At 37.8% G+C, this 12,968-nt stretch overlaps 1 protein-coding gene across 1 annotated transcript; it reads left to right on the top strand.

Annotated features, from left to right (window-relative positions):
* Positions 1-4,403: 4,403 nt before the first annotated feature.
* gng7 (guanine nucleotide binding protein (G protein), gamma 7) lies at positions 4,404-12,842 on the top strand. Its single transcript, XM_088354383.1, has 5 exons — positions 4,404-4,555; positions 4,653-4,782; positions 8,429-8,516; positions 8,907-9,023; positions 11,328-12,842. Exons 4-5 carry the CDS (start codon positions 8,943-8,945, stop codon positions 11,451-11,453), a joined length of 207 nt encoding a protein of 68 aa, XP_088210509.1. The 5' UTR covers positions 4,404-4,555; positions 4,653-4,782; positions 8,429-8,516; positions 8,907-8,942; the 3' UTR covers positions 11,454-12,842.
* The last annotated feature ends 126 nt before the right edge of the window (positions 12,843-12,968 follow it).

Below are 12,968 nucleotides of genomic sequence, written 5' to 3'. Positions count from 1 at the left end.
CTTTGAAATGGTTCAGTCCATTTGACTCCTACCGCTGCCAGGGTTGGGTAGGGTTACTTTAACTTGATTACTTTCAATTACTTTTGGATTACTCCAATACCAAATATGCTAATAAATGACAAAAAAAATTAAATATGAATACAATTATGACTCACAACACGTGGTAAGCTTTCCCTCCTGGCTTTGATCTCTTTGATCTCTTTGATCTCCGGCAAAACTAACATAAAATGTGGCAGAAACAAAATGAAATTAAATCCAAACAGCTTGCCAACATCATTTTTGCCGTTCCATGTATTCCGTTACTCCCCAAACCTGCACAAAATTTAGTAATTTTATTCATATTTAGTTACTTTTGTTTTTTATTTGCATATTTGGTATTGGAGTAATCCAAAAGTAATTGAAAGTAATCAAGTTAAAGTAACCCTACCCAACCCTGACCACTGCATCGTAATATTTCTGAAGTAGCATTTTTGTTGTATATTTTTAGTATTTCTGTAGTTATAATGCAGTATTGCTGTAGTTGTACATTTGTGGTAATTTTGTAGTCTTTCAGTAGAATTACTGTAGTTTTACTCTCGTAGCGTTTCTTGAGTTGAGTCTTTGTAGTATTTCCATTGTAGAATCTTTGTAGTATATCTGTAGTATTTTTGTAGTGTTACTTGAGTTGTATTTTTGTGGTATTTTTGGAGTATTTCTGGAGTCAGATTTTCGAAATATTTTTGTAGTATTTATATAGTATTACTGTACTTTTATTTTGTAGTATTTCTACAGTAGTGTTTGTGGTATTTCCATCGTATAATTTTGTTGCATGTTTGTAGTATTTTTGTAGTATTACTGTATTTGTATTTTATGTATTTCTGATGTAATATTTCTGAAGAGGTATTTGTTTAAGTATTTCTGTAATGTTTATGTAGCAGTATTTTTGTATTATACTGTATTGGTATTTTTGTAGTAATCCTGTAGAAGTATTTTGAAGTACGTATTTCTATACTAGTATTTTTGTAGTATGTCTTTAGGATTTTTTAATATTACTGTAGTTGTATTTTTGTAGTATGTCTGTTGTAATATTTTCCTTATAGTATTTTGGGATCCTAGTATTACTGTAGTAGTATTTTGTAGTATTCCTAAAGTATTTTTTCTAATTGGAATGAAGACACAATGATGTGTTCGATTTATTTGATTAAGTTTTGTAGTAATTTTGTAGTATATTTGTTGTATTTTTGTTGCAGACACCCAACGGGGCAAAGGGGACGAAGTTGGTACAAACAAACATTTTTATTACTAGTACTATATTTTCTATTATAAATATCTTTATTATATTTTGACCATTTTTGTCTAGGAGGCCGTAGTTTGGCCACCCCTGATCTGGGTGGTCAGCACCCCCAAAACCCTGAACCTCAAATCGCCCCTGGTTGAGGGGCTATAAATTCATCCTGGATTTACTTCAATACTGCAAAATAATTTAGGTTCTCTCACGTTGGAGTACGTATATTTTATGTGTAAGCGTAAATAACTTAAAGTCTGCCACCCAGTGGTAATTGGTGGTATTACAGTTTGCAACCTAAAGCTGAAGTCACTCAATAGAGTCTGGATCAGGGTTGGGTAAACTATCGCCCGGGGGCCACAAACAGCCCGTCAGGCGTTTCAAACCACCCTGCCAAACAAAAAAAGGGGAAAAAAAGAAAAAAAAAAAAGTAATGATGATGTGCAAAAAATAGTTTAGGAAAAAAGTAAATGTAAATGGTGAGTTCAATGATAATGTTAATAAGTAACTACTGTTGTCCCCAGTGCCACAAGCAGAGAAATAGCTGGCTACATTTTTCTCTACTTGCTATTTTAAAAAATATTTTATTTATTTTATTCATAAAGATATTTGTCTGGACCAGAACGGAAACAGGACCCACTTGCGTGACGTTTACCACAAGTTTTATTGAAGGAAAGAGGAAGGGCTGCGCCCACGATCCGGTGTTCGCTGGGCGCGGGAAAAAAATCGCTCTCGTACTCGCATTGTGATCCGAACACGGAAGTGGATCTTCCGTAGCGAGCGATGGCGGTGACAGGGACAGAAAACCGGTCGATTGCCAGGACAGGAGAGCAAAAACGTGGTCGGGATCAAAAAATGGGTCGTAAGTCTGGACAGGAGAGCAGACGTGCAAGAAGTGGTCGGGGTCGGAAACGAGTCGTAAGCCGGGACTGGGAGAGCAGACGTGGTCGGGATCAAAACGGGTCGTAGCCGGAGACAAACAGGAGCAAAAACGGGACAGGCGGTAGTCAGGGTTCGAAAATAGCTTGCCTTGAAAAACAGAGGTACGCAGATGGACTGACAACAGGGGTTTGACAAGAGTGGGTTCAAATAGTGACAGGGAGCCAATGAGAACCGGCGGCAGGTGGCGCCAAATCATGACAATATTTACCGAATCTAATGAGTTTTCATTTATTACTTTGCTTTTATTTTGAACATTTCCGAACCAATTTCATCAGTTAAAGTTCATAGACAAAATATACGCCATTGCTGCTGTTTAAAAAAAATCTCTATTGTGTTTTTTTTCTTTTTTTCAAATATTTGCCTTAATTGGATGTTTTCCCCCAAAAAAAAAGCAAATAAAATTAATTATAAAAAGAAAGATATGTCTTGTTTAAATGGTTGCAACGATCTGGAAAAAAATGAATGGGTCTACCTTTTTCCCTCATGTACTGTCATAGTGTAGTACATTATTTGAGACTTTATCAGAACATACAAAAAATAAAATACATATTTTTTTCTTCCTTTAGTCTATTTGCCTCCTTTTTTTTAACACAATGTGGTCCTCGACTCAAAAGGTTTTCCCATCCTTGTTTGGATCGTCACATTGCAACACCGGAAAATTTGATTCATTTCTGCATTTTTCTGCTATATTTTGCTTTTTATTTCATTGCAAATAAACTTTTTGTTTTTAATTAATTAGGGGTTATGGGCAATCTTGTTTTATTGGCACATATTTACTTAACTATCTGTTGAAGAACATCTGTATTTTAATGAAATTGTAGGAATGGGGGTGCATGCAATAAATATAAATATTATTATTGTTATCTTACAATATTTTGCCCATCTTTTTTCATTTTAAGAAACATTTTATTTAGTTTACCTAGCTCAAAACTTCTACAAATCTATCTTAAACTGAGAAAAAATATATATACTGTTAAATATTTAAATAACAGTTGATTAATATTTTGTCATATTTTTTCAGTTTTAATATTTTTATTAAATTTTATTGCAACTCTGCACTGAAATTGTCCATCACAGATTGAGAAAAAAACATTTTAAAAATCTGTCTGTCTGTCTGTCTGTCTGTCTGTCTGTCTGTCTGTCCATCCATCCATTACCAACAAAACAACAAGGCATCTACCAAACCAAATTCTAAACATGCATACCATACAAACAATTTCTCAAACTAACAACTAATTTCACCAGTTAATCAAATTAAAGGAAAAAAGAGCACACTGATCTAACTAACTAACTAACTAACTAACTAACTAACTAACTAACTAACTAACTAACGAACTAACTAACTAACTAACTAACTAACTAACTAACTAACTAACTAACTAACTAAACTCAGAAGAGACTAACTCATCTAAGTACATAACAAAATAGGGTGACCAAAAAATGAAAACTAACTAACTTCCAAACCCTGATGAGACTAACTAACTAACTAACTAACTAACTAACTAACTAACTAACTAACTAACTAACTAACTAACTAACTAACAATATAAATAAATAAATAAACTCAAAAGAGACTAACTCATCTAAGTCAATAACAAAATAGGGTGACCAATCAAATGAAAACGTACTAACTACCAAACCCCGAGGATACTAACTAACTAACCAGCTAACTAACCAACTAACTAACTAATTAACTAACTAACTAACTGCCCATAAGGAGACTAATCATCTAAGCAAATAACTAAATAGGGCGACTAAACAAATGAAAACGAACTACCTACCTACCAAACCAACTAAGCAACTAACCAACCAACTAACTAACTAACTACCCATTAGGAGACTAATAATCTAGGCAAATAACCAAATAGGGCAACTAGATACATGAAAACTCACTAACTACCTACCTAACCAACCAACTAACCAACCAACTAACTAACTGAGATACGCTGGTGTGACTAATTAACCAATTTGAATAAACACAGATATTGGGCGAATAAATAAATCATCTATCTATCTATCTATCTATCTATCTATCTATCTATCTATCTATCTATCTATCTATCTATCTATCTATCTATCTATCTATCTATCTATCTATCGAATTTAAAAAAAATAATATCGATGACGTGCACTGTTGAAACGTAGAATCGATCGCTTCAAGGATGGAGTGGCAGTGGACCGACGCTAGGGGGAGCAAAGAGGCAGAAGACGAAGAGGGGGAGCAGGGAGGAAAAAAGTGGAAGAGGAGGAGAAGAAGGGGAGGAGGCGCTTTGCTCCTGGTCGAAGGCAGTGGAGGCTGCTGACGAAACATCCGACTGGCCCCTCAAATCCCCAATAGCGCATTCCGAGGTGAGTCGGGCCACATTAAACGCCCTTTGACGATCGCTTTTTGCAAGTGACTCCTGTGCCCCCTTGCATACCCGACCTCCGTCCTCCCCTCGAGCAGCGGAGGCGGACTCCATCTGTGTCACGAAGCCGGATTTCCCCGACCATCGGCCGGCCTAGGGAGACCGCTGCAGCCGCTTGGACGCCGATTGCGTGGATTTGGTTTTCCCTCTGCAGGCTCACATTAGAAGGTCTGTTCAACAAATAGCTGATGGGGATGAAGGCATGGGGTGTCTTTTTCCATTTGACCCCCCCCCTCCCCCTCAAATTCCCCCCTCCTCCTCCCCCCTAAAACACACCTTCTCATCCTAGCGGCCTGTTGCGGATCACCCTTCACGTTTGCATGCAATTGTGCGTGTTTGTTTTTGGTGTGCGCGTGGAGAAACGAAAAAGGGACACGCTGTTCCAGGCTTTCGAACCCCCGCATTCTGCATCCCCTGCAAGGGCCTGCACGCGCGCTCACAGTGCACGTCGGTTCCGAAGGCCCTTTTGGATCGATACACAATTGATGCTTGCGCGCGTACGTGTGCGTGCGTCAACTTTTTCACAAATCACATTGGACTCGTGTTTTCGTGTCTGTTTGCGTGATTGAAGGTTTTTTTTTTTCTTTTTGAAAACGCGAGAGAAACTTTGCAGGGCGCTCAACAGGCTAGCTCGTCAGATAATTGCATTCTTAAAGGGACACTGTGTAATATTCGACCACCAGATTAACTATATTGTGTAGTGCCTCTAACCTTTTTCAGGCCGAAGGCTTGTTGCTAATTTGCACAAAAGGAACCCAGTTCTATATGCATTTTTAAAATAATAACTTATATTGTTATTACTATGTTGTTACTATGTCATTGCTATGTTATTACTAGGTTAGTTATTAAAAGTAGGATTAAAGTCAACAGGCAACATCTAAGAAAAAAAATCGTTTTACTAGAAAATCACAATGCCCAAGCACTGGTGAGCTATCTTCAGAACAGTTCCGCGGGCACCTGAGCTTTTCTTATGGGGACCCTTCGGAGACAACTGTTGTAGTGTAACCGAAAACGAGCGCTACAAAGGCAAGGAAGAAAACAAACTATGGAGACTCAAGGTGACCAAACCCATACCTCTCAACCCCAGCCAATTGTCCCACACATTAGTGATTGCAATTACCCGTATAAAGCAATATGAATTGGCATTGAATTTAAATGAATTAAATGTCTTTATTGTCATTGATATCAACGTTGTGGAACATTGTATGCAACAAGATTGGACATAGCACTCCAGGGTAAACATGTAATAAAGACTTTAAATGGGGAAAAAACAACATACAAAGACAACGCAGCACCTGTTTACTCACGGCAAGAAAAACGATCTAGAACATAAACAAAGATACTTTGTGTAAGCAAGTTCATTATATTAACACAATACATGCTTTATTGAGGATGACACTTACCAGTGTAAAAGCAACAATATTAGTCATCTACGATGACGTTTTCATCTGCTGCTAGTGACCGAGACGTTCAGGAAGTTTTTAAAACTGATTTCCATAAAATAATTTTGCCGGACAAAAATTATTGTACGGCTTACAAAATTTGAAATAATAAAAAAAATGTAGAAAACAGAGGTAAAGCCTATAAGTTATCAGGTATGTAAATGCAGCATCTATGCAACAGGCTTTTGTTTGCAGATATCGATCGTATTGATCGATTGGGCCCTACACACACGCTGCCTCAGTTGCAAGATTTAGCATTGTTCAGACTTAAGGTAGTCTGGGAAACGTTGATCTAGGATCTTTATCAGTGCTCATGCAAAGAGAAAATAATATTTGATAGCTTGACTTGCGGTTAGCTTGCTAATGCTATCACTCAATCTATAGTTTGGGGCTGAGGTGTATACCAAATCCGAATCATTGTTCTCACTATCGCCCTCTTTCCTGAGGCAAGAGAATTGCTTGCCTCACTCTACATCTGAAAACGTTGAGCACAGTTATGCTAATTGTATTGATAATATGAATAATATGATTCAGGAATTTTGCAAAAGAAAATCCAAAAGTGTGAAGATAAATGACAAACTTTCAAGTATTCAATAATTTAAAAAAATATATATTTATTTTTATGATTAGAAAAATATTCAAAATACCATTAGTTTGTAGTTTTCAATATACTCGTAGGTCAAAACTATTGTATTTATTTTATATAAGATGAGGCTTACCTAGAAATGACATGATTGTCTGCCATCTTGCTCCTATGGGTAGCCCTAAAACCAAAAACCTTATAAAAGGCTGGGCAGAAGAATTCAATTAAAATAAAAAATGCAGCCTAGTCTCTTGTAGTCACCATAGTTTTTACTGTTCTTTGTGCTTTGTAGCACTCGTTTTTTGGTTGCACCACACAATAGAACACCATCTCGCGGCTAAATATCACATAGTTTCCTCTTAACATTGAATAAATGTAACCATTTCGTATGTTTTGAAGTTTATATTTCCATGATGACAGGTGAGGCACAGTCTTACCTGCCGCCTCTGACTGCACGTCACTGAACTACACTGAACAAACAGTTTTAAACAGCTTACAGTTTTTTTTGTATTTCATATTTCATAGTCCCCTGCCCACTGCCCGATGATTGCTGGGATGGGCTCCAGCACCCCCGCGACCCTACTGAGGATAAGCGGTGTAGCTAATGAGATGAGATATTTGATAGCTTTATCCTGGCCAACCTTTTTCAGAATAGCAAAAGATGAGTACATTTTGATCAACAATTAGACACCAATTACAAGTCTGTGAAATGTGAGACATACGATTTTGTTTTTATAAAATGGCCTACATTTATATAGCGCTTTTCAAGTCAATGAAGACATCCCAAAGCGCTTTACACACTTACCCATTCACACACACACCAATAGGGAGTCAGCCATGCAAGGCGCCTACCTGCTTATTGGGGGCAAGGACACTTCGACATATAACACGAAGGCCGGGAATCGAACCTGCGACCTCTTGATCGCAAGATGAGCGCTCTACCTCCTGAGCTATTGCGAAATACTTTCTTATAAGTACATGGAGTTCCAACCGCCCGAACTTTTTGATTTCTAATTATGTTTGAAATAGTTTCCAAGTGTATTTAAGGCATCTTTTTATGTTAGCGCAACAAAGCTATATAAACAGCGTTCACCTTTTTTCTTCGAGTTTTGGCAACAGTTCAAACTTAAAAGATGCCGAAAATATGAAATGTCTCGATCTGTTTTCTTAAATCTCTATTTCTTGCGATTTTGATTTGAAAAGTGAGCATAACTTTACAGAGCAGAGTAATTAAACTGGATTCCCCAGGGTGAAGATGGTGCTGAGAAGAGTCTGAAACGACACTAAGGGCACACTGGTAGACATTTTGTGTTTTTAGATCAACCCAATTAGTTGTACAGTAGTCAGTCTCCATTATATATATATATATATATATATATATATATATATATATATATATATATATATATATATATATATATATATATATATATATATATATATATATATATATATATATATATATATATATATATATATATATATATATATATATATAGGTGGCTGGGGTCAAGAACACATTCACATTTTTTTGACTCTATCTGGGGGGAGATTGATGCAGAGGAGGGGATTCCCAGCCCCATCCCATGTAACACCTCATTGGGAGTCATTAGGTGACTAATCCCCCAATTCCAACCCCAAATGCAGAGCGCCAAGCAGGGAGGCAATGGGTACCATGTTGTAAGTCTTAGGCTCGAACCAGCAACCTTCCAGTCTCGGAACGGGTGCCCTACCCCAAAGCCACCGAGCTGGTTCCCCAATTCTACTAAAGTCTTAACTATTCCCCCAGGGAGACGTCAATGTGAGCCCACCAGCTGAGTGTCCCAATTTTGCTGATCTTCGACCTCTTCATCGTCCAACTACGTGACATCATTTAGGTAACTGACATTGTTTTAGTTTTTTGGAGTATTGATTCATATTTGGAGATTATATGTAGCATGTTGATAAACAAATATTAAAAAAGAAAAAATAACGAAAGAAAACATGAATTAATAGCACAGTAGGTTACTTTATCATTAATTGAATGTATACAATTTGATAAAATGCTACAGTGATACCTCAGTACTTGCTCTCTACCATAGTAGGTTTAGGATCATTGACTGCATTGAAAGCATTGAATGTTTTATACATGTGTTTATATATAAGAAATTATAATAGTTGGGGGGTTGGTGTGCTTAAATTTCCAGCCAATTAAATTCTATTGTTTTCTGTTAATCAGTAAAATCTATTTGACATACATTTTTTTGTTTACTTTTGACTACACACAGTTTTTCTGCAGCGTTGGTGCATTCTGATGGATAAGAATGTCCACCACTAATAATATCGCCCAGGCCAGGAAATTGGTGGAGCAGTTGAGGATTGAGGCGGGAATTGAGCGGATTAAGGTATTGAATCAATTACAATGATTTTTTTATAAGATACAATTCAACTTTGACACAATTTAGGAAAATCCACAAATAACTGAGGGTAGAGGTAAGATCGGAGGCCCGAGCCTGAAGATTTTGGTCAGGCCTAAAATGTCAATGGTTATGTTCGGGTTCAGGCCGGGCTTCTCTCTCGCTGACTATTTTTTTAATTATCCACCAGGCATTTTTTTGTTTGTCTTTGTATTTGTGTAGGATCAGCGCAGTGCAACATGCACACTCGTCGGCGCGAAGGCACTGAGACACTGGGGTGGGGGGGTTTTAGTCTGCCAAAATAACCTTTCTTTCCTTCTCCCAAGCCCTCACAAATGAAATATAAAAAATACGGGTTTGCCACAGGCTCTGTCTCTCAAATTGAGCTGCTTGGTCAGGCTCAGGCTGGTCCAGGCTTTTATACTCGTGAGCCGGTCAAGTCGGGCTGGATTTTTTTAAGCCTGATCTCACCTCTAACTGAGGGCATGCCAATCAAAGTGGTTAGTATCTGCGTAAAGATGCCACCAGATGGCAGAAAAGGATATTAAACTGAATATATCAGAAAAACATTGTCAGCATATGCTAGCTTTCTAACACATAAGTACAAACTAATTTAGAGATGCATTACGTGTAATATAACAGATAACAAGTATTTTTTTCTTCATTAATACAATACATACAATTTATGTGACAAAAATACTCAACATAAGATTGTCGGGGACAGTCTGGCAAAACGCGCAAGCTCTCTTTTATCGAGAAATATACTAGCGTAAAATGTAAAATGCAGGTCATCGAAATCGTATTAGCTAGAATGTTACTTGAATCTTACCGAGGCGAGACAGACTCCGTTTTTTTCAACTGTTCTCTTTAAATGTTGGTGCGTCACTGATCAAGCACCATTATACAAAAGGTCTGCTTTTTAAACTTTGCAAGTGGTATTTGCCATAACCAGGCTAAAATGCTCCCGAACTTTAAAAGTTTTGACACGCTTACTTGATACCATAATTTCTGTATGTTACCGCTCGAGACCAAGACGCTATTGCATTTAAGTGATTCTCAGTCAAGTCAAGTCATGTTTATTTGTATAGTCCACGGCCGCCAAACAGGCGGCCCGCGGGCCGGATCAGGCCCGCTAAGGGATTGAACCCAGCCCGCGAGACAGCACTGAGGAAAGCACAAGAGAAAAACGAGCTGCAGGTTGAAATATGTCCACTTGATGTTGCCAAAGCCAGGTGGCTCTCACAAATGCTGTACTTATATTTACCTCTTTCTCTCTCTCGCTCTCACTCTCTCTCTCTTCCTCCCTCTTTCTCTCACTTTTTATCTCTCTCTATATCACTCGCTCTGTCTCTCTTTTCCTTTCTTTGTTCCTCTTTGTCTCTTTCTCTCTCTGTCTTTTTAACTTCTTTTGCTCTCTCTTCCTTTTCTCTGTCTTTTCTCTCTCTCTCTCTTGCGTGCCCCCTGCTCTTCCACCCTTTCTCTCTTTCTCTTCTTCTCTCTTTCTATTTCTGTTTAGATTTCTTTTTCTCTCTCTTTCTTCCCCCCTCTCTCACTATTTCTCATTTTATCTCTTTTGTTTCTCACATTCTCTCTCACTCACTCGCTTTTATCCCTCTTTATCTTTCTCCCTTTCTCTCTTTCTTTGTCCCACCTTCTCTCTTTTTCTCTGCCTTCTTTCCCTTATTGCTTTTTCTCTATTTTTATTTATCCTCAATCTGCTAGTCTCTTTCTTTCTTTCTTTCTTTCTTTCTTTCTTTCTCCATTTCCTTCTCTCTTTCCTCCTTTCTTTCTTTCTTTCTTTCTTTCTTTTTTTGTTTCTCTCTGTCCATTTCTCTATTTCATTCTTCCTTCCTCATTAGTCCGGCCCCTGAGAGAATGTTTGTTCTAGCTTGTGGCCCCTGAGTTAAAATGAGTTTGACACCCCTGCTATAGTCCTTAATCACAAGGAGTCTCAAAGGCCTGCACAGACCACAGATTATTGCAAACCACTGTCTATTATTACACCATCCCCTGATCTAAAACCTACATGAGGGCAAGGAAAAACTCAAAAACCTCAACATGAGGAAAATTAGATTGTGAAGTAGAGATGTACAGTATGTGTCTGTTTGTGAAACAATATGTTTGGCAAAACTGAATTTTAACTATTTCTGTTATCAAATAATTGCAGTCCTATACCAATTATAATCAAAGGTGCCGCTGTATCAGGATATTATCCACATTAAAGTCTACCTCATCGTTGACTTCTTACTTCTTCTATTCCTATGTGACCCTTCCCGCAATCCTACCTGGCAGGTATCCAAAGCAGCGGCCGAGCTGATGAGCTACTGCGAGCAACATGCCCGCAGCGACCCTCTGCTGGTTGGCGTACCCACTTCCGAAAACCCTTTTAAAGACAAGAAGCCCTGCATCATTCTATAGCTGCGCACACGCACAAGTGCACACACTAACACACAAACACACGTTCTCGAGTTAGCCTCCCTGGAAAAGTGCCATCATCTGCGGTCGGGATAAAGCCGGGGGACAGGAGGGATTTGTCTACTTATTTCCGATCGAAACGGTTGAGATCGGTGAGAGCCAAAGTGCTTTGGAATAATATTCACATCATGCTGGTTACCTGTCAACAAGTGGCATCTTAATTTGAAGGGGAAGCACTAATTAGGGCGGAGCAAGGGAAAAAAGGGGGTGGGGACAAGGATGCTGAAGACAGGAAGTGTCAAAATAATTGAGGATTTAGTCTTTGATGGTGACGTTTTACAATAAATCGGACATATGACAGACAAAATGGGATTATTTCTTATGAATTAGATTGAGATGATCGTAATCCAGATTTTAGAATTCATTTTCACGCAGCAAACGGAGTATAATTACCAATTTTCAATATTCAATAGCGTTCTCGAGACATAAGGCGTGAAAGAATGAATTTGAAACGAAAGCCATTTTCCGGATTTAAATCGGTTTTTTTTGCGATTACCCGATTCTAATTAAATTTTCTTTTCCAGCATTTGATCTTGAATTGTGCGCTAGTGGGCTATAGCTAGACTTAACTATAGTCTACCCTGGATTTTGTTATCCCGGTAATCGAGTTCTAAAATTACTATATCCGGCTTTTGGTTTCTTTATAGATTTTACACCCCTTCTCCCCAAAACCTCCTGCTTCTTTGTCCTAATTTGAAGGTTGGTTGTAAAAAACAAAAACAAATAACGGAAAAATGAACAGGAAGGCAAAGAAAAACAACAATGTACATACAATCTTTGATCTCTGTGTTCAGTTGATGTGTAGCCATTTGTATTATTATTTTTTTTGATTATTATTTTGAACCAAGTATCATGAAACCTTCTCAGTATATTTTTTTTAACCTGCATAGTGTTTAAAGTGCCACAAACTGCATCTGTTTATTGCTTTTTATTGGGTCCCTGTTTGGTCAGAAAGTTAGTGAAAACATTGAAGTCAGAGAAAGCAGTGGCCATCATTCATACCGAACGATCTGATTGACTCATTGTCAGTACAGGTCCTTGTTGTGCTGTGTGTGAGTGTGCAAAAAAAAAAACTAAAAATAGCATTTCAGAATTTTCATATCAAATCCTGCCGGGACCTCCGCCTTCCGAATGATTATTTTTTTGGTATACTTTCATTGCCTTGATTGAAGATTGCGAGGAAATTCTATTTTTGTGTGTTTTCCTGCTGTGCCATACATTCATTGGTCATGTCTTTTTGTTACACTCTGTTAATATTTTGTGGATATTTGTTGTTGGAGAAAAAATAATGACAAGTAGATAACATTAATAAAAGATGATATAGGAAACATGTTCTTTTTGTGTGTGTGTGTGTTTTTTTACAGTAAGGTAATTTTTCTAACTCTATCAAACATCATAGGCGCCACCACGAGTGGCAGCCTTTCCAGCAGCTTCGTGTTATTTCGCTCTTTTTGTAAT

The sequence above is a fragment of the Urocampus carinirostris genome, chromosome 15, assembly GCF_059441175.1.
Source record: "Urocampus carinirostris isolate Australia breed hairy pipefish chromosome 15, RoL_Ucar_1.0, whole genome shotgun sequence".
In the NCBI taxonomy this organism is placed as follows: Eukaryota; Metazoa; Chordata; class Actinopteri; order Syngnathiformes; family Syngnathidae; genus Urocampus; species Urocampus carinirostris.
This window is presented reverse-complemented; position numbering and strand designations above follow the sequence as displayed.